This window comes from Sinocyclocheilus grahami, unplaced genomic scaffold (assembly GCF_001515645.1).
Source record: "Sinocyclocheilus grahami isolate Dianchi unplaced genomic scaffold, SAMN03320097.WGS_v1.1 scaffold1623.1, whole genome shotgun sequence".
Classification (NCBI taxonomy): Eukaryota; Metazoa; Chordata; class Actinopteri; order Cypriniformes; family Cyprinidae; genus Sinocyclocheilus; species Sinocyclocheilus grahami.
The window spans coordinates 136,719-160,236 of NW_015506802.1; the positions used below are offsets into that span (position 1 = coordinate 136,719).

A 23,518-nucleotide genomic window follows, 5' to 3' on the forward strand; every position below is an offset into this window, starting at 1 on the left:
TGTGTGTGTGTGTGTGTGTGTGTGTGTGTGGGTGTGTCTGTGTGTGTGTGTCTCTCTCTGTCTGTGTGTGTGTGTGTGTGTCTCTCTCTGTCTCTGTGTGTGTGTGTCTCTCTCTGTCTGTGTGTGTGTGTGTGTGTGTGTCTCTCTCTGTGTGTGTGTGTGTGTGTGTGTGTGTGTGTGTCTCTCTCTCTGAAGGTCCAGAGCGGTCAGATGTCGAAGGGCTCGGTGGTTCTGGCCTACAGCGGGGGTCTGGACACCTCCTGTATTCTGCTGTGGCTAAAGGAGCAGGGCTACGAAGTCATCGCCTACCTGGTAACTCCTCACACAACACATGGTGTCCTTCAGGGAATCTGCTCATCGTTAGCAGAGAGCTGCAGTGCAGGAAGGTGTTTGGTGAAATGATTTTATTCCCATGCTGAGCCCAGGCTTGTGAAGACTTGCACACCAAGCGTTTTCCCACTAACCAGCCGTGAGTCATCTGCGCTCTTCATCGGACGGTTTGGGTTTGAGATGAGTGTTCATAAGCTGTGTGTCCGCAGCAGAAGCACAGCGCAAGCGTAAGCCGAGAGGAACAATGCTGTGATTATACATGAGCTGTGAGGAACAATAGGCCTGTCTGCAGGCGTCTGAGTCAGGAGCTCCTGAGGTTTAGTTTCATGTTGCATACTAACACATTTTCTGAGGACAACATTCAAACATCTACAGTGTATATATATAATATACATATATGTACATTTATACACACTATATATAGATATTTATAGTGAATAATATTTTGAGTGAATATTTTGAATTAGATTACATTTTTTATATTTTATGCTGCATTTGAATTTTAGTTAGATTTTTTTTATTTTTACATTTTTATTTATTTTTTTAGTAATTTTGTGTTTTTGTCATTTGTATTAGTGTTTCTTGTTTTTAAATATATCTATATAGTTTTTTTTTATCATTTTTATTTTAGTTTGTTATTTTAGTACATCAAGTTAAACTACATGGAAATGAGAAATGTTGCCTTGGAAATTAGCTGAAATAAAATTATTATTATTTTCTTCTTCTTTGTAGTATTATTTATTTTTATTATTTATTTTATATAATATTTTTGTGTGATGGTATTTCATATTTAGAATTAAAAAAAATATTATAAATTTTTATTTATATTTTTATTTCCCCTTTTAATTTGAGTTTTAGTATAAGTTTGAATAATTTTGTTGTGTGTTTTTGTGACAACATGCCCCATTATGAAAGTAAACTTTAAGCAATATATTCTCAAAAGGCACTAAGATTAATTGAAAATAGAAAATGTGCACTAGTCAAAGTAATTTTTTTAAACTAAATTGTTCTCTGAATTGTTTTGAAAACATAACCCTATAGAGATGTAGTGTTATTTTAGTAGACTGTCCAAACGCAGGCAAAATGTCATCACATCTACTTCTATAGAGCTTTATACAGTGAAGGTTGTTTCAAAGCAGCTTCGTAGTAATAAACAGGGAAAATGCATTGAGGAAGTGCAGTAGCAATTGTGAATAGCCTGATTTGAGGCGGGGAAACTGGTTTGAATGACGTAAAACTAGAGCAATGATGAATGAAATCTTCGTTCGTGTCCCATCTGCATTACATGCATTCTCTAGGGTTCGAATCCATGAAACTGATGTTGCTAGCATCACGCATTACTGTTTGAGCAGCATAAACGCTGCATTTCTGCTCTGATTACGCTGTAGTTTGGACCAGGCTTGTGGTCAAAGGTCCAGATACACAAGACAAGTTTCTCTTTTTGTTAAAGATTATCTGTTTTCTTTCATAAATCACAAGCTTTTTGTTCTTGTTAAACAAAACTTGTTCAACGGCTCTGCTTTTAATGCGAGTAGATGATTATTTTTATTCAGTAAGCTCTCTTAAGGATTTGTTTAATAAGATATTTAATTTAATTTAATCTAAAATGTTTTAATTAATTTTAACACTAATGTCATATTAATTTAATTATTTTATTTAAAACGCCTTTGGTAATTTTAATCTATTTATTGTTTTATTTATTTATTTTTTAGGATTTAAATTATCTTAATAATTTAGTTTTGAACACAAATGTTTTTTTTGTCAGCCAAACCCCTTAAAAATAAAGTTAATATTTCAACACATTTGCATGTTCACGGTTCTCTGGTGTTGGTTAATGCTTAAATAACATGGAGGTCAACAAATAAAATATTTACTTTTTTAGTAAGTTTCTTGTTTTTATTTTAAAAGGATTTTTAAAATTTAATTAATTATTATCTTTCATCAACTCGTGAACCCCTGTTTGGCAAAAGCCTGCTCTATAGTACCATAAACAGCAGACTTTACAGAAGTAAATGTTTAATTTAATTTAATTTAATTTTATTTTATTTTATTTTATTTTATTTTATTTTATTTTATTTTATTTTATTTTATTTTATTTTATTTTATTTTATTTTATTTTATTTTATTTTATTTTATTTTATTTTATTTTATTTTATTTTATTTTATTTTATTTTATTTTATTTTATTTTAATTTAATTTAATTTAATTTTAAATACAATTAAATAAAAAAAATTAAATTCATTTTATTTTTAGAGTTTTGATTTCCATTTATAATTTTTTTTTTCATTTCTTTATTTTATTTTTTATTGCAACTCTTGAAATTAGCAGAAAATGTCCAGCTCTAGCTGTGAGAGGAGCCTCAACTAATCCCTTGGCTTTAAAAGTCAAACTAGCTTCCTACACTGTAAAAAATCAAAAGTTGAGAAAATGTTTCATCTCTTACAAAAACAAGTTGAGAACTCAAAAATGCCTTTGCCTTAAAATTGCCTTGAACTTTTATGTTTTCTCAATGTTTGATTAACAACATAAACCCCCTTTTTATTGCATTGAAGGATTTTTAAATACAATTAAATAAAAAAAATGTAATTCATTTTATTTTTAGATTTTTGATTTCCATTTATAAATTTTTTTTTCATTTCTTTATTTTATTTTTTATTGCAACTCTTGAAATTAGCAGAAAATGTCCAGCTCTAGCTGTGAGAGGAGCCTCAACTAATCCCTTGGCTTTAAAAGTCAAACTAGCTTCCTACACTGTAAAAAATCAAAAGTTGAGAAAATGTTTCATCTCTTACAAAAACAAGTTGAGAACTCAAAAATGCCTTTGCCTTAAAATTGCCTTGAACTTTTATGTTTTCTCAATGTTTGATTAACAACATAAACCCCCTTTTTATTGCATTGAAGGCCAATATCGGACAGGATGAGGACTTTGATGCTGCGCGGAAGAAAGCGGAGAAGCTTGGAGCTGAGAAGGTAAGAGGAGAAGCGCTGGTGACGGAGCTGCGTGCAGCGAGTGACTGTGTGCTCAGTGTGTGTCTGTGCTTCAGGTGTTCATCGAGGACCTGCGCTCGGAGTTTGTGCAGGAGTTCATCTGGCCCGCGCTGCAGGCCAATGCCGTCTACGAGGACCGCTATCTGCTGGGTACATCTATCGCCCGGCCCTGCATCGCCCGCAGACAGGTGCAGATCGCCCGGAGAGAAGGAGCGCAGTACGTTTCTCACGGAGCCACAGGAAAGGTGCTCACTTTACACTGGAATAAACCTGCTCCGGACTAAATATCTAAATAAAAAATCTAAATATTGAGAAAATCATCTTTAAAGTTGTTCAAATGAAGTTCTTAGCAATGCATATTACTAATCAAACATTAAGTTTTGATATATTTATGGTAGGAAACTTACAAAATATCTTCATGGAACATGATCTTTACTTAATATCCTAATGATTTTTGGCATAAAAGAGAAATGTATAATTGTGACCCATACAATGTATTGTTGGCTATTGCTACAAATATCCCCCAGCGACTTAACACTGCTTTTGTGCTGCAGGGACACAGATGTGAAAACACCTATATAGAGGAATAACATGCAAATGATAGGAAGAGCTAAGTTTAATAAGCTGCTGAACAGTTTAACATTCAGTCACTGTAACTTTAGGCTGTTTCTATTAAACTGTAATGTATTTCTGTGATGCGCAGCTGTATTTTCAGCATCATTCCTCCAGTCTTCAGTGTCACATGATCTTCAGAAATCAGTATAATATGCTGATCTGCTGCTCGAGAAACATTTCTGATTATTATCAATGTTGAAGTTCTTCCTGTGACCATTCATTATTATTTTACCTGTTGCTGTGTCCCTGAGGTGGTTTGTGTGTTTAATAACTCGTGTGACTCTGTGTTGATGTTCACGGTGCTCCGCAGGTCTCTATCTGTGCTCAGGTGGCTCATGGGATGCAGCATTTATCAAACAGGGGTTTTGTGCATAAAGACCTGGCGGCCAGGAACTGTCTGATCAGCGGACAGAGACTCGTGAAGGTGTCTGCGCTCAGTCTGAGTAAAGACGTCTACCTCAGGTACCTATTTTAGGATCTTTAAAGCACTGTGAGATCCGCTGCACAGGTTGTATTTGTTCCATTGATGTGTGGTTTGTTAGGATCGGACAATATTTGGCTGAGATACAACTATTTGAAAATCTGGAATCTGAGGGTGCAAAAAAATCTAAATATTGAGAAAATCATCTTTAAAGTTGTTCAAATGAAGTTCTTAGCAATGCATATTACTAATCAAACATTAAGTTTTGATATATTTATGGTAGGAAACTTACAAAATATCTTCATGGAACATGATCTTTACTTAATATCCTAATGATTTTTGGCATAAAAGAGAAATGTATAATTGTGACCCATACAATGTATTGTTGGCTATTGCTACAAATATCCCCCAGCGACTTAACACTGCTTTTGTGCTGCAGGGACACAGATGTGAAAACACCTATATAGAGGAATAACATGCAAATGATAGGAAGAGCTAAGTTTAATAAGCTGCTGAACAGTTTAACATTCAGTCACTGTAACTTTAGGCTGTTTCTGTTAAACTGTAATGTATTTCTGTGATGCACAGCTGTATTTTCAGCATCATTCCTCCAGTCTTCAGTGTCACATGATCTTCAGAAATCAGTATAATATGCTGATCTGCTGCTCGAGAAACATTTCTGATTATTATCAATGTTGAAAATATAAAAAATGTATATTTTTTGTATGAATAGATGAACAGAAAGTTCAAAAGAACAGCATTTATTTGAAATAGAAATCTTTTGTGACATTATAAATGTCTTTACTGGCACTCTTGATCAATTTATGCGTCCTTGAGGAACGCAAGTATTGATTTCTTCAAGGACGCATAAATTGATGAAAAGTGACAGTAAAGACATTTATAATGTCACAAAAGATTTCTATTTCAAATAAATGCTGTTCTTTTGAACTTTCTGTTCATCTGTGAATCCTGAAAAATAAATTGTATCACGGTTTCCACAGAAATATCGTGCAGCACGACTGTCTTCAACATTGATAATAATCTGAAATGTTTCTCGAGCAGCAGATCAGCATATTATAGTGATTTCTGAAGATCATGTGACACTGAAGACTGGAGGAATGATGCTGAAAATACAGCTGCGCATCACAGAAATACATTACAGTTTAACAGAAAACAGCTGTTTTAAATTAGAATAATATTTCACAATTGTTACTGTATTTTTGATCAAACAGAAACAGCCTAAAGTTACAGTGACTGAATGTTAAACTGTATATTGACAACATCCTTTCAGTAGAATAAAAAGAATAAAGTCCTTTAGGTAAAATAAAGTATGTTTTCCCTGTGATCTTGCAAGTTTCTCTGTGGGTTAAGTGCATCTTTAATGTGTTTCAGCTCTAGATGGCAGCAGGAGTCTGTTCTGTGACTCTGATCAGAGATTTGATGGGATTCAGAAACTTCTCTTTCTTATTATTACAATTATCCATTTTATTTTATTTTATCTTTTTAAAAATTCATCAAAATCTTAAAAAGCTATGGAAATTTCTATAATTAATATATACAAATATTTGAGTAGAGACAAATTGATAAGAAATTGCTATTTGTAATATATATATATATTTCTATATATTTAAATCACAAACAACTAGAAAAGTCATGCAAATTCATTGGTCATAAAGACTGTGATCCCTGAAGAACACAGAAGTAAATGTGTCCATTAATTACAGAAAAACACTGAGAATGGTGTTTAAATCCAAAGAAAATGTGATCATTATTTTCTGAAGCTCATCTGTGTCCCTGGAGCACAAAAGCAGTGTTGAGTCGCTGGGGGATATTTGTAGCAATAGCCAACAATACATTGTATGGGTCACAATTATACATTTCTCTTTTATGCCAAAAATCATTAGGATATTAAGTAAAGATCATGTTCCATGAAGATATTTAGTAAACTTCCTACCGTAAATATATCAAAACTTAATGTTTGATTAGTAATATGCATGGCTAAGAACTTCATTTGAACAACTTTAAAGATGATTTTCTCAATATTTAGATTTTTTTGCACCCTCAGATTCCAGATTTTCAAATAGTTGTATCTCAGCCAAATATTGTCCCATCCTAACAAACCATACATCAATGGAGAGATTATTTATTCAGCTTTCAGATGACGTATACATCTCAATTTTGAAAAATGGACCCTTATGGCTGGGTTTGTGCTCCAGGGTCACATATGCACAGACGCATGTGAGGAAGCGTGTGAATGAATGTTTTAGTGCTGTGTTTGCTGCAGGGGAATGACCAGATCCGCTTCGAGCTGACGTGTTACGCGCTCTATCCTCAAGTGCAGGTGAGTTCAGATCCGTCACACGAGCGTTATTATTAACCCGTTGTCTGTCTCTGACCGTCTTCATGTCTGCGTCTCAGATCATCGCTCCGTGGAGGATCCCAGAGTTTTACAGCCGCTTCCGGGGCCGGACCGACCTGATGGAGTACGCAGAGGTGCAGCTCAAACTTGCTCTTTAGTCTCCCGCTTCTACGCTTTCTCCACTTTCCTTGCAAACTGAGTTCTCAGTGTCACAGACTATGCTCAGACCTTCCAGAACACCGGAGACTGCAACCAAAACTCAGGGATTTTAATATGAATGCAAACATTTGTTATCAAATTCTTTCATGTTCTTTGTATAGCTCTACAGGGGTCCGGGGACCACTAGGGGGCAGAAAAGGACACAAAATGACTTAACGTAAAGCCTTTGAAATGAGCTAAAACATCTTAAAAATGTATAGAATTTTGTAGAGAATTTGAGAAGTGTGATTTCTAGACCTGGAAAAGTCATGGACGTTTTTATAATTAATAAATATTTTTTTCTTTTTTCAGTTATATTAAGCTTTATCGTATTAGTTAGAAATGGCTAATTTTCATTAATTTAATTATTTGCATTAAATTATTTTAATAAATTGCTCCAAAAAACAACAACAACAGCATCATCAAAAAGCAATCACAGACAACTGTAAAATTTGTACAATTACTAATTAATGCAAATTCACTGAATTATTTTAATATTTATTTTAATTTAGTTATATTTAAAATATTGCCACTCCTAATTCCTGTAAATAAAAAATAGCATTGTCAAATATTTTGTAGGGCTTTTGGTTATTATATAGGAGTCAAAAAGGTTGAGAACCATTATTAATGTTATTTTAGTAATTTTGAGATACAGTTTTTTATAAGTTGTAATATTTAGATTTTTTATTTTATTTTAGTATTTATATATATATATATATGTGTGTGTGTGTCTGTATGGCTTTTATTTTAATTCATTTTTAGTGTTTTAGTACTTTACGTCTTTATATTTTATTTCAGTTCATGTTTATGTAATTTAAAGCAACAATGGTTTTATTTTCAGTTTAAGTTAAAGACGATAACAGCTTGCCACAAACAAAACTGATTCAGTCCTGATTCTCTCCACTAGATGGAGCTCATCATCTGATCACAGACATCTGTCTTTATTAATATCACTTTTTCTTCAACCTGTTGTCTGAACAGCTCTTTTTGTGTCTTGATGACTTCAAGTTAATCTTTGTGGATTCTGAGACTGATAAAAGTCGCTCCGTTTTGCATATATAAAGAATCGACTGTATATACTGTTTGTAGAGTTTCAAATGTTTGTAAGAGAGAGAGAGAGTGAGTGAGTGTGTGTGTGTGAGAGAGAGAGAGTGAGTGGTCTCTGTTTACCTGCATGCGTTCTTTACTGCTGTTATTGCATTACAGAAAACTTACTAAAAATCTCTTTTAACAGCTATGAATCTGGAATTCTGGAGAATCCGAAGGTAAGAGATCGTTATGATCAAAGCTCTGCAGATTCTAAACATATAATGCAATGCAATCCAGTGACGATTGAGAGATGAACAAATAAACCTTCCTCAAAGAATCACATTTGAAGATGATTTTTCTAAAAAAAAAACGATGTCTGGACAATCGAGTAAAGCAAAGTTATTTCCGTTCAAACCCATATGGCAAAAAAAATAAAAAATCCCCCAAAATATGTTTGCTTTCAATGTAAATATATTTTCTACTGATATATTTTTTGCTCATTTTGTTTGAAAATGCATTTAAAAAATATAAATGTATTTTTAAAAGCATTTAAGAATTTATTTAGCCCTCCATATATTTTCAATCCAAGACAATACATTCTCTTTTGAAGAAAAACTTTATTTATTGAATGCATGTGAACATATAACACATTTGAAAAATGTTATGCAAAAAATTAAACGTGCGTCTTTTATGCCAAAAATCATTAGGATATTAAGTAAAGATCATGTTTCTCATGTTTCAAACATGAGATTTTCTCAATATTTGAATGTGAATGTGACGAGTTGCTCTGAGCTTCAAACATCTGGATATGCTTTAGATGTCTCAATTTTGAGATTTCCGTCGTCATTGCTTTCATTTTTCATCATTTTCTTCTTCTTCGTTTTCTGTTAAAGAGCGGGGAGATGAGATTTATTCCAGGGTCAGAAAAGAACAAACAGAATTGTGAGATGTAAACTCAAAATTCAGAGAAAAAAGGCCACAATTGCAAGATAATAGAATTGCTAGAATTCTGAGTTTATGTTTTTTCTCAGAACTGCATGAAAAATAAATCAGAATTGTGAGATATAAAAGCTTCCACGAGGCATTGCATGCGTGTGTTTTTGTATTCAATGCTTTTAACCCTGTGCAACCTGACCAATGAAATTATAGCATTTGAAATGGAACCACTTATTAACCCTTTAGACAAATTTTATTTAGACGTGGAGCTTTAATTGCTCATAATTATAATCAACACACTTTTGAACATCCTTTGGATGTCTTAATCTCCCACCATCAATTTTCACCATTTTATTTATTTTTTATTCTGTGGTGAATTTTTTTTTTGAAGAAAGTCAGAATTCAGAGTCTATATCTTGCAATTCTGTTTTTTTTTTTTTTGGTTTCTGCCACAGAATAAATCTCATCTCACTGCTCGTTAACAAAAACAAAGATGAAAAAGAATTTAGTCTGAAAATAGTCAGAAAAACATTTTTTTAAATGGAACTGTTTATTGACCAAAATATATTTTTGATAAGTTTTTTTAAGTGTCATATTTGATCATCAGGCTCTTATGGCTCATATAGTCTAATATAGTGTGAATACGGAGGAAAAAAATGCTAAAATTTATTCAGAGACTCAAACTAAGCAAAAATATGAATTTGCTGCAGATGCTGATATTAATGTGATGAGATCTTTATAACAATACAGCAGATACTGACATAAAACTATCTAAATATCAGTCGTGGCTCTATATCTCCAGTAATAATAAGATGAGAGTGAAATGCTCCAAACATATAATGCAGTGATTGAGAGCTGAAGAAATGAAGATGTGAGATGTTCTGGAGGCTTGTGAAGATCATTCCTCCGCTGAGGAACAGTGAAAGTAAAGCTTCTGGAAACAAACGCTCCTCAAAAGATCCTGAGGATCAGATTTGAGACTCTAAAACATGATTGATGGAGAATCAAGTAAAGCTGAGCTGCTTCAGTGCAGTAAGTGTTCATCTGGAGATATTACTGCAGTTATTCTGACGCTTACTTGATGAAAGTCAGTCAATCAGAGGCCTCAGGAATAGAGTTAAGGATCTCAGGGTTATTAAGACGCTGATGCAGATCATCTTCTCTCATCAGAAGGAGAATGTGTCTCTCGGTTCAGGACACGGTGATTTACGCCTCACTTCCAATCCACTGGCCAGATTTCACTGCTTTACTTTCATCTCTTCACTCATTCTTTCCACTCTCTGACACTTTTTTCCCCCCCTCTTCGCCGTTCCCTTTCCCCGTCTCTTTCAACCCTGGGCTTTGATTGAAAGCAAATGAGGCAGCTAACATGTGGAAAGAGAGAAATTTACTTGCTGTAAGTTCATGCGGCTGTCGTCTTTCAGGACAACAATATACGGCCAGCTGAATAAAGCGCGCTCCAGCGACATGATGCTTCTCTTCACGGACCATTTGCCACCAATGCCTTCTCTCTGCCTGTCGTTCTCTCTGTGGATTATTCCTACCTTCGCCTGTCTCGCGGGGTTAAAGGGCGAGACCAGATCCACCAGCAGGGGGTCAGAATTGAAATTCATTGATCCCATCACATTATATCAAGCGCTGAAACGTGTTGAGCTTCACCTGATCTCTGCGGTCTTTCGTCGCTCGTAAGACACTGTTCAGGTCTGCATCAGTCTGGCTCAGTCGCTTGTGATGCACTGAATCGTTTAGTTAATTTTTGTAAAGAATGATTTTGGTCAGTTCAGTTCATGCAATGTCATATTTTGACATTCTCTGTTGATTTGACGTTGAAAATAGTTTTTGGCTAAATAAAATGAGTTGAATTTTGCCATTTTGCAAATATTTTGCACAGGTTTTCCGTTTGACTCTCCCCTCCCCCATTTAAGAAAAATTGTTATTAACATCATTCATACTTTTCCCGCAACATGACGGGAAGAAAAATAAACAATCTCATTCTGTTTTCTCCATTTTTTACATAAATCGCAATCTTGACTGCATTCAACAGGTTCAACAAATCAGCACTTTTATATTTTAGTTTGAGTAAAAAAAAAAAAACTTTCTTCTTGGTTATACGAACGTTATGTTTTATGATTTTGCAAACATCATCGGAACGTTACTTTTGAATGAAACAAGTGGTAACTTTGAAGCACTAGATGAATGTCCAACTAAAACATTTCAGAAAAAAAGTTCTTTGAACAATGAGACCATAAACTTAAACGTTATTGAGCTTAAATATGAGAGATGATCATCACGCGAACAGTCAAATAATCGCTGTTAGATCCAGCTGCTGGTGATGCAGTGAATCGTTCCATTTGTTTTTATAAAGAAAATATGCAGATTTTGATCAGTTCGTGTTCATGCATTGTGATCTGTTGATTTGATACTTAATTCATTGTAGAAATCATGTGAGTTGATATTTCACTGTGTCCTACATTTTGCACAGATTTTCCATTTGATTTTATTCCTCCGTTTAAGTTACTTTTGAAAGTCCAAAAAATGTTTTTGTTTGGGCATGTGAATGTTAAGGGAACGTTCCATTTGTATCATTTTGCAAACATTGTGGGAATGTTACTTTTGAATGTTCTCTGAACGCTTTGAAACACGTTTAAAAAAAAGTTAGATGAACGCTCGCCTAAATTGTTTCGGAAATAAAATGTTCCATGAACAATCCCAGCTAACAGGACACAATCTCAGAAATGTATCAACGTTATGAACAAACGTTCTTCCGGTACAACGTTAACACAAAAACATTATTTATACATCGTTCATGGAAAATGTTTTAAACGTTAGTCTAACATTTTTTTGAATGTTACTTCTTGTTTCAGAACGTTCAGAGAAAATTCAAAAGTAACGTTTCTATGATGCTTTCAGAATGATGAATTGGAAACGTTCCCTTAACGTTCGCATAACCAAGAACAATCGTTTTTAAAACATTCAGAATTATTGTTAATAAGAACAATAGTTTCTAGAACATATTTTTTTGTGTATGGTATATAATGTTTACAATAAAAAGCAATAAAATATTTCATATACAGTGCAGGAAGAGGCAGAAAACTTCTTAGGGCTTAAAATATACCAAGCTTATTGCACACACACAAAAGATAAAACCAGCATCTTTATTTAATATATGGGATAAATTGGATCCAAACTACACTAGTCAACATTTGAAGTGGATCAAAACCTTTCATCAAAGTTGTCCTAAAACCTAAATGCATTCTTGTCTTACGACAACTTTGATGAACTCTTTTGATCTAAATGTTGACTACTGAGCATATCTAAGATATGCTAATCACTAAACTACTTTCATCACTAAAAACCTTGTGTTTTACGCCGTAAAGTAACAAGCCATGCATTGAAATAGCATCACACTTCAGATGCATGGATTTATACGTCTGATAAAACATCGAGACTCGGCACACAAACAGCGTTCAATCTCTTGTGTTAAAATTCTACCCATTAATTTGACCCTTCCAGACGCTTCTTCAAATGGCTTTTAAGGCCATTTCACCAGTTTTATCTCAGGACAGATACTAGTGAAGCAGAAAATAAAGAAAGTAGCGCCGCGCAGTCAGAGACGGCGTTTAGTTAAAGCGACAGTAAAGACGGACGTGCATTTGGACAGAGATTAGTTATCGTATGATGATGTTTGTCTGGTAAAGGTTTCCATTTAAATGCACCCGGTGGTTATTTTGCATAGTTCCCCTGCAATTTGCCTCAGCTCAGGACACACGGACTGTCATCCTGATGTAATCTGTGGTAATTGGCAGGGGTAACGCCGTCTGATGGACACACACACACACACACAGCTGATGGAGAGAAACCCCTGGCTTCACCGAGTGGAAGTACATCTGTCTGACATGAAGACTTGATGGGTTTTCAAACCATGTGGGCTTTTATTTTCGTCTTTTGCTCACATGACAATAAATAAATGTTTTTTTTGCATGGAACAAAGTACTTTGTCCTGCAAAAGGTGTCAGTCAAAGCAGAATATATCAAAATGCATCCATTCGGCTGCAGGATTCAACAGCACTTTAGCAGTGATTCTCTATTTTGAACGTTGTCGGAACGTTCTGGCAAAGTTATGAACAAAGATTCTACCAATTAGAAGGTTTGTTCAAAGTCATGTGGTCTGTAATGTTCTGAAAACGTTAGCACTAAAACGTTATTCATATATTGTTCATGGAACCTTTTTTAAAAAACATTTTAGTTAGATGTTCGTCTAACATTTTTTAAATGTTACTACTTGTATCAGAGCATTCAGAGAACAGTCAAAAGTTACGTTCCCATAATGTCTGCAAAATTATTCAATGGAATGTTCCATTAATGTTCAGAAATAATGTTTTCATAACTTACAAAAAGCCCGTTTCCGCCACTGATTTAAAAAACTAAAAAAAGGTAACTGTAACTTTTTATCTCACATTTCTGACTTTTTTTCTCAGAATTGTGAGATATAAACTTGCAATTGCGAGTTATAAATTCAGAATGGCCAGATATAAACTCGCAATTCTGACTTTTTTTTCTGACAGAATTGCGAGATATAAACTCAGAATTGCGATATAAACTCAGAATTGAGATGTGAACTCAGAATTGAGATATGAACTCAGAATTGAGATGTGAAGTCAGAATTGAGATGTGAAGTCAGAAGTCAGAATTGAGATGTGAAGTCAGAATTGAGATGTGAAGTCAGAATTGAGATGTGAACTCAGAATTGAGATGTGAACTCAGAATTGAGATGTGAACTCAGAATTGAGATGTGAACTCAGAATTGAGATGTGAACTCAGAATTGAGATATGAACTCAGAATTGAGATGTGAACTCAGAATTGAGATGTGAACTCAGAATTGAGATATGAACTCAGAATTGCGAGATTTAAACTCAAAATTGCGAGATATAATGTTTTCCACTGGACCATATGCATCTTCTATATATTTTGTATTTTATATTGTATATATAATATTTCAACAATTTAACAACACATTTGCATGTTTTACGGTTCTCTGATGCCATTTAATATCACATGAAATGCAGATAAACAAATGAAATATTTGAAAGTGTTTCATTTGGATTGTTTGTATTGTACAATTATTTATTTATTTTAATTTGACATTTAAGTAGTTCTGTCAAACGATTAATCACGATTAATTGCGAAGTTTTTGTTTACATAGTATATCTGTGTGTACTGTGTACATTTATTACGTATATATAAATACACACCCATGCATGTATATATTTAAGAAAAATATACTGTATGTGTTTGTATTTATATATGGATAATAAATATAAACAGTACACAGACATATATTATGTAAACAAAAACTTTTACTTTGGATGCGATTAATCGTTTGACAGAACTGCATTTAAGTATGTATTAGCCTTTCATCAGCTCACTAACAGGATTGTGGGAATCTCTGTCATAAAGCCCTGCTGATGTACTGATGAATGAATGCTGTTTGTCAGAATCACGCACCTCCAGATCTCTACCAGATGACCAAGAACCCAGAAGACTCTCCCAATGAGCCAGACGTGCTGGAGATCCACTTCGCTAAAGGTTAGTGAATGTGTCTCAGAATTGTTATATACGACACTTTCTACAGATGTGTTGCGAATTGCTGTTTTGTTGCTGTTTACAGGCACAAATCTCATAGTGAGTGTACTGTTTCATGAGTCGGTAAACTACTATCTAACATTAAATTAACATTAATTGCAGGGAAAAAAAGTATTTTAATTACCAAAAAATATATATATATATACTACAGTCAAACCTAAATTAATTAAGACACCTTCAACATTTCTCACATTATCACACGCTCACACACACTCGCACGCACACACACACACTCACACAGACACACACACACACACATGCACACACACTAACACGCATGCCCTCACACACACACTCACACACACACACGCACAGACATGCACACTCACACACACACACTCACACACACTCTAAACCCACACATTATCACACGCTCACACACACTCGCACGCACACACACACACTCACACAGACACACACACACACACATGCACACACACTAACACGCATGCCCTCACACACACACTCACACACACACACGCACACGCACAGACATGCACACTCACACACACACAATCACACACACTCTAAACACACACACTCATGCACCCACTAGTAAAAAAAATATCAAAAATTATATCTGGTGTCTGAATAATTTTTGGTTTGACTGTGTGTATATATAGACACACAGACACAGACACACACACACTCGCACGCACACACACACACACACACACACTCACACACATGCACACACACTAACACGCACGCCCACACACACTCACACACTCACACACACACACACGCACAGACATGCACACTCACAGACACACACACACAATCACACACACTCTAAACACACACACTCATGCACCCACTAGTAAAAAAAATATCAAAAATTATATCTGGTGTCTGAATAATTGTTGGTTTGACTGTGTGTGTATATATAGACACACACACACACTCACACACACACACACACATTTGCAGTTGTTTACATATATCTGTTCTTTACATGTGGAGCTGTGCAATAATACAGTTTTCTCAATGATACAAACAGTCATGCAGTGGAGATGTGCTGTATAGTATATAATGAAGCAGCATGTGTTTGTGCAGTGAAATGTTTCGGTCAGTCTCTGCTGGTTTCTCAAAGAAACTGTTTCCAGACACTTAAACAAAGTGCGCGAGGGAGTCAAACTCTCGTTCCCATATTTGCGGAATTAGAATTTCAATGGTTGTGTGGGACCCCGAGTGAACTAGTAATGTGATTTTATCAGACAGCGATGTCATTGTGCTCTATGATCTGTTTTGATCGGCCATCAGTATTCATAGATATTTGAGCACGTCCATTTAATGTCCATGAGAAAAGCTGTTTTAGTGATTCTCACAATAGAAGCCCCCCTGTAAAGACCTGGTTTATCTTTCTATTCTGCTCCGTCTTTTCTTCTCCTCACTTTCTCAGCACTCTCTCTCATTGAGAGAGACCAAACCTTTTCCCTCTTGTCATTTTAACCCCCGTTTCTTTGCCACGTCTTCTGCTGCACCTCAAAAGGGGGACGGCGCGAAAGACGGGGAAAGAGTGGAAAAATGTAAAGCGGTAATTTTTCCTACAACTGTGTCTTCTGTCCTATTGTTGCTTTTCTAAGGCTGAGAGAAAGAGTGCGGTGAATGCGGTGCACACGGAGAGAGAGAGAGAGAGAGAGAAGTGGCCGAGAGACTCCGTCTTCATGCGCTGTTTCATTTATTTGAACTTTTAATCGAATTATTAACTATCTGAAGGGCTCGAGGGCTTTGTCTGCGTGCTGCTCTTTTGGGTGCCCTGTGGTCCGAGGACTCTGGATATGAAAACTTCTCGCCTGAGAATATTTCTCAAGGGAATAGTTTGGCCAAAAGTGACTTTATTTACTCTTTTCCATGCAACAACAGTTCAAAGTGACTTATAAGCTTCAAAAAGTATAAGAAATGTCATAAAAGAGACCGTATGAGTCATGAAAGTTGACATTTGAGGTCATAAATGTCCAACCTGTGCCATATCTTGCAGTCAAACATGACATAACACCTGGGTTATTATAGTTAACTCAAACAAAAATTAAAAAAAAATATATAATTTTTTTTTGTTTTTGTTAATTGAAATAAAATAAAATAAAATTCAGCTAGTTCCCAAACATTTCTCATTTTCATTTATTTTAACGTATGCACTAAAATAAATAACTAAACCTTAAACTGAAATAAAAAGTAATAAAACATATTTAAAAAAATGTTTAAGTAATAAAATATTCATAAAATAATTTAAAATGAAAAAACACACAACAAAGCTACTAAAACTTTAACGAAATTTAAAATAAAAACACGAAATATAAAAATCTAAACTAATTCAAACTATTAAGAAAATAAATCCGATACTAAAATAACACGTGTAACCACGCCATATTTGCTATGAAAGAAAATATTATTGAATAACACTTTAAAAATGGCCACATAAACGGTCATATGACTTAAGAAGACTTGGCTAATATTAGGATACTTCTGTGCTGTTTTTTGTTCAGCTGATGTTGATTCAAAATTCATGTTAAACTTTTTTTTCTCAGTTGTGATCCATGGAAAAAGTGACTACATCAGAGTGTGAAATGAAATGTCGTGAGAGTACATAACAAAATGTATGAGACATAAATGTTGAGAAATGTGAGAACCATTAACGTCTAACATGCTTCATATCTTGCGGTCAAATTACACCAAACCTGACACATCATATCTGAGAAATTATTATTGAATACCAGGTTAAATGCGAGTCTATTGCACACATATGACTTTAGAAGTCTTGAAATATAGAGTCTATGGACTAATATTAAGATACTTTCATGCTGTTTTTCTCTTTTTGGAGACGTGGTCACTATAAACTGTTGTTGGTTCAAAATTCAAATGTCAAGTTCAGATCTCAAAATTCTAAGTTAAAAACTGCACAAAGATTATTGTTTTCAGCTGTCCCCTATGGAAAAATGAACAACATCAGAGTCTGAAATGACAGTAAATAATGCTGTTTTTTGGCGTTTACAGCTGTGAACGGATGAGCAGAACTACAGGCTCTCCTTCATGAGCGTGTTAAATGCTAATCAGACCCGTGTAGGGATCTTTTCTTTCTCCTTCAAAAGTCTTCTCCGCCCTCTTTTCCTTCAGCTCCGCCTCCCCCCCCCGATCCGTTGGTATCCTCCACCTCTGGCCTCTGAGCTGCTCATTTCACGCTATGAGTGAGTCGACTATTCAGCGTGATTTATTTATGGGAGTTGAGTGTGTTTGCGCTGACGTTACGGCTGGAGTACAAGCAGACTGATCTGATCATTGCTCTTCTACAGCAGCCACCAAAACACATAACTAGACTCTTCAGCCACACATGAAATAGATGTCACTGATTTATTTAAGGAAAGATAAATACATTTTTAATTTATTCAAACTGACAAAACAACAGATGTAGTGATGAAAATGAAGATTAAAACCTATCTATCTATCTATCTATCTATCTATCTATCTATCTATCTATCTATCTATCTATCTATCTCTCTGTCTGTCTGTCGATCTATCTACCTTTCCGTCCGTCCATCCATCTGTCTCTTCATCCATTCACCCATCTATCCATCCATCCATCTATGCATCTGTCTCTCCATCTATCCATCATCTATCATCCATCCATCTATGCATCTGTCTCTCCATCTATCCATCATCTATCCATCCGTCCATCCATCTGTCTCTTCATCTATCTATCCATCCATCCATCCACCCATCCATCCATCCATCCATCCATCCATCTGTCTCTTCATCCATCCATCCTCCCATGTATCCATCCATCTACCCATCCATCTCATTTATCCATCTACCATCCATCCATCCATCCATCTCTCTCTTCATTTATCTATCCATCTATCTTTTCATCCTTTCATTCATCCATCTCTCTCCATCTATCCATTCATTCATCCATCCATCCATCCACCCACCCATCCACCCATGTATCTATCCGTCTATCCATCCACCCACCCGTCCATCCATCTACCCATCCATCCATGTATCCATCCGTCTATCCATCCATCTACCCATCCACCCATCCATCCACCCATGTATCCATCCATCTACCAATCCATCCATCCACCCATCCACCCATGTATCCATCCGTCTATCCATCCACCCACCCGCCCGTCCATCCATCTACCCATCCACCCATCCACCCATGTATCCATCCATCCATCCATCTGTCTCTTCATCTATCTATCCATCTATCTTTTCATCCATCCATCCATCCACCCATCCATCTCATTTATCCGTCTACACATCCATCCATCCATCCATCCATCTGTCTCTTCATCCATCCATCCACCCATGTATCCATCCATCTACCCATTCATCTCATTTATCCATCCATCTGTCTCTTCATCTATCTATCCATCTATCTTTTCATCCATCCATCCCTCCATCCATCCGTCTGTCCGTCATTCTGTTGTTCTGTCGTTCTCTCTCTCATTTCCGAGCAGCAGAGCGTTGAAGCTCTTTTCCGTCTCTTCTCTCTCTGATGTGGATGATGTTCCTCACACTGATGTATGTTGGTTCTCTCAGGTGTTCCAGTCAAAGTCAGGCATGTTAAGGAAGGAACGTGTAAAGAGACACCGCTGGAGATCTTCTGCTATCTGAATGAGATCGGGTGAGCATGAAGGAGTTCCATCTCAGTGTTTACTGTCATGTCTTCAGGAGTGATATGACGTCTTCAGCAGATGATCAGAGCTTGTGGTTCTCTGTGGCTCCTTAAGGGGGCTTTCAGAAACTTCAGATTGTATCCCTTCATAATCAGCCACATTAACATACAAATGTCATTTGGTACAGTAAGTGTATGTGTCACTGGAGAATATGTGCATTGGTATGTATTTATTGATCAATAACCCATTCTCTGGTTTCACAGTGGAAAGCATGGTGTGGGGAGAATCGATATTGTGGAGAACCGCTTCATTGGAATGAAGTCCAGAGGTACGACTCTCAATTTACATTTATGCATTTATCAGATTCTTTATCCAAACGCGACTTCTTTCATCGCATTCAAGATAGACATGTGATCAGTTCATGCATTCACTGGGAATCAAACCCATGACCTTGGCGTTGCTAGTGAAATCAATGGTTGTTGCAATACTGTGTCAAACTACTAGCAATTTCTGAGTGAAAATAGCTTCTACACAAATTTTTTTTTTTAAGTGATAATTTGATCATAATTTCTTTGCTGCAGTGTTGCAATGCAGAAATTACTCCATGCATGGAACGGTGCAGAAATGAAACGCTTCACTTTTAATTTCCAATTCTTGAACCGTATGTAAATTCCCTCACGTCTGATGTTTGTCCAACTGTTGGCGAACACTTTTCCTCCCTTCCATCAAATGTTTTCTGAAGAGCCGCGTCAGAATCCCAGTTTCAGATGAATAAGTCTCTGATTGGCAAATTGTCTTCCTCCTCTGTCTCCGGAGTGGCAGGTCGGAATTGGAAAAATATGCGAGGTCTTGTTTTCCCCAATGGTTCACAGAAGATCAGACCTATTCTTCTGAAAGTCAGCGTTTAGGATGTTCAATAAAGACCCTGACAGCCTGTGTTTATGTGACACGGTCCAGCAGAATGAAGTGAACTGGTGTTTATGTGTGTCACGCTCACTCAGACGGAGACTGTCATTCGCTGACAGAACAACAAATCACTGCAGAACCTGCGGAACTCATCCAGACAGCAGTTACTTCATCATCACCTGCATTTATCATGCTTTTAGAGCTTCTCTAAATATCATCACAACTCTGCAGTATCGACAGAAATCATTCATCAAGGATGCATAAATTGATCAAAAGTGCCAGTAAAACACATTTATAATGTGTCAAAAGATAATGCTGTTCTTTTGAACTTTCTATTCATCTGTGAATCCTGAAAAATCAAATGTATCACAGTTTCCACAGAAATATCAACTGTTTTCAACATTGATAATAATCAGAAATGTTTCTCGAGCAGCAGATCAGCATATTATACTGATTTCTGAAGATCATGTGACACTGAAGACTGGAGGAATGATGCTGAAAATACAGCTGCGCATCACAGAAATACATTACAGTTTAACAGAGATTCACATAGAACACAGCTGTTTTACATTCTAATAATATTTCACAATTTATTTGGGCAAGTAAATGCAGCCCTGGTGAGCAGAAGAGACTCAATGTTCAAGAACATTAAAAAATCTGAGTGATGTATAATTTTAACCCTAAAATAGATGAACCCTAATTAATAAAAAAGACAAAAGCAAAAATCACAAAAAAGAAAACTAAAAATAAAACGAAACGTAAAAATATAAAAACAAACGCTAATTCAAACATTAAATAAAAACCATAATAGAATTTATAAATATTACTAAAACAACACTGGTCCTTCATTAACATATGATTACATCATGATTTTAACTATTAAAAATTAAAATGAAAAGTAAAAATAAAAATTCTAAGTATTTGTAAAACTGTAATACTGTAGGTCATGACGTGGTCAGTATGTTTTTATTAGAAATTAAAGGCTATAAAGATACACTTCTGTAATTATAGAAGACCATAATAAAAGTGTTGACATTTTATGAAGTCAGGATATTTAGCTTTTATTTCTTTGTTTTGATAAAAATGTGCTAATAGTTAGAAATGAAGTTTTGAAGAAACATCATGTAGTGAAATAGTTAAAATCATGATGTTAATGGGACCAGTGTTCTTTTATTATTACTTATATGCTATTATTGGTTTTATTAATATTTTGAATGAGCTTTTATTTAATTTTTTATTTTAATTTAATAAAATTGCTTTTTTTATAATATTATTATTTAGGTTTCATCTATTTTAGTTAGTTTAGTTTAGTTTTAATCTATTCTTATATTTTAGTGCTTCAACTTTTTCAACTTTTTTCAGTTAGCTGCCAATGCAGCATTTGAAATTTTTGTTTAGTTTAAGTTTTTTATCTAATATGTTTATTTTATATATTTTTTTATCAATGGACACAAATGTTTGTAATAGTTTTGGTGAATGCCGCTGTGTCGCAGCCTCAGGCTTGAGGTTTTAAACTCTTTAAATCAGATGTCTGTGTCTGTGTCTCTCTCTCTCTGTCTCTCTCTCTGTCTGTCTCTCTCTCTCTCTCAGGGTTCTGGTACAGTCCGGAGTGTGAGTTCGTCCGTCACTGCATTGATAAGTCTCAGGAGAGCGTGGAGGGTTGTGTGCAGCTGTCTGTCTTTAAGGGTCAGGTGTATATCCTCGGCCGAGAGTCGCCCAAATCCCTCTACAACGAGGAGCTGGTCAGGTAAAAACACCTCACGTTATTCATATATATTCCGGTGCTTGACTCTGATTGGCTGAGCCGCGTTCGAAGCTGTTGTAAATGATTCTACAAAGTTTAAATTTATAGTGAATTAATAAATTATAATTAAAAGTGAAGACCATAACCTTTAATGTAAAATAAAATTATTATAATTATTAAATATTAACTTTTTATTTTATTGTACCATTGTCATTTACAACAGTAATATTTCTCTCTTCAGTTGTATACTTAGTTAAATAATGATAGTAATAATAATAATGGTTTATTATATAAAAATATGATATGTTATGTCAATATTATTTAAAAGAAATAAAGCGGAGAGTTCCGGTGCTTAATTCTGATTGGCTGAGCCGCGTTCGAAGCTGTTGTAAATGATTCTACAAAGTAACACACACCTTTGTTTACGTTTGTCTGTTGCTTCGAACGTGGCTCAGCCAATCAGAATCAAGCACCGGAACTCTCCGCTTTATAATATGCATTTGGGAGCACAGCACTCACTAGGTTTATTTTTATTTGCGCATTTGCATGATTTCATAATTTTACAGCATTTCAACGGTATACCTCCAATATAAAAGCTCAAGGATTTGAAATGTCAAAAGTGAAGAATTTATAGTGAATTAATAAATTATAATTAAAAGTGAAGACCATAACCTTTAATGTAAAATAAAATTATTATAATTATTAAATATTAACTTTTTATTTTATTGTACCATTGTCATTTACAACAGTAATATTTCTCTCTTCAGTTGTATACTTAGTTAAATAATGATAGTAATAATAATAATGGTTTATTATATAAAAATATGATATGTTATGTCAATATTATTTAAAAGAAGATATAATTGTAATAATTATTATTTTTATTATTATATGAAAATATGATATTATATGTAAAAAAAATCATATAATATTATTGTTAAATATTATATTTTAGAATAATAGTTAATTAAATAAAAATAAGTAATTATTATTATTGTTGTATAAAATGTTGTATAAAATAATTAATAAAATGACCAGATAAAAAATAATAAAATACAAATATTTAGTAAAATAGTTTAGTAAAATAGTAAAACATTTAATAAAATAATATAATAAAAGCATAATAACAATAATTGATTATTAATGATCAATTAATTCAAATGAACTGAGTTCCTATATGTGTGAATGTAATCTGGACTCAAACTATCATTTGTGTGCATCCACTTTAAAGTGCAGCTTCAAAGTTAAAATAAAACATTAAAAATGTATTTACCTGCATGTCATGTGACCAGGAACATGCTAATGTGTCACTGAATTACTGAAATACAAAACTTCAAATCTCAGGGGTCTTTGGGCTGTAAGTAAAATAGCGTCAGGACAAACATCTCCTGTTTTCTGTGAGGTGTGTGTTTGTAGAGGCTTCAGTCTGATGAGTGTGAGAGTGTGAGAGAGAGAGAGTGTAGTGTGTATGTGTGTGTGAGCGTGAGCTGCCCTGTTCAGACAAAACCCTTCGTTCCGCTTCATTTCTGATTATAGCTCTGTGTTCAGGGCACAGATTTACCAGAGTAAACGGTACAACACAAGTGTTACTAGAGTTCTCTCTGTAAAAATCACAATAAATCAACATGCGAATAGTTAGACAGTATGAGTGTGTGTGAGTGTGAGTGTTCGTGTGTGTGTGTGTGAGGGTGTGTGTGAGAGTGTGTGTGTGAGTGTGTGTGTGTGTGTGTGT

The 23,518-nt window shown here is 34.9% G+C and overlaps 1 protein-coding gene across 1 annotated transcript in view; it reads left to right on the forward strand.

Annotated features, from left to right (window-relative positions):
* LOC107571632 (argininosuccinate synthase-like) overlaps positions 1-23,518 on the forward strand; it is a 30,124-nt gene that overhangs the window by 858 nt on the left and 5,748 nt on the right. Inside the window, exons 2-11 of the mRNA XM_016257965.1 lie at positions 196-312; positions 3,232-3,300; positions 3,375-3,563; positions 6,639-6,695; positions 6,773-6,852; positions 8,068-8,176; positions 14,373-14,463; positions 19,060-19,144; positions 19,400-19,488; positions 21,633-21,784. Of these exons, the coding sequence (XP_016113451.1) occupies positions 211-312; positions 3,232-3,300; positions 3,375-3,563; positions 6,639-6,695; positions 6,773-6,852; positions 8,068-8,176; positions 14,373-14,463; positions 19,060-19,144; positions 19,400-19,488; positions 21,633-21,784 (1,023 nt within the window). The 5' untranslated portion in view covers positions 196-210. The remainder of the gene's footprint in view (positions 1-195; positions 313-3,231; positions 3,301-3,374; positions 3,564-6,638; positions 6,696-6,772; positions 6,853-8,067; positions 8,177-14,372; positions 14,464-19,059; positions 19,145-19,399; positions 19,489-21,632; positions 21,785-23,518) is intronic.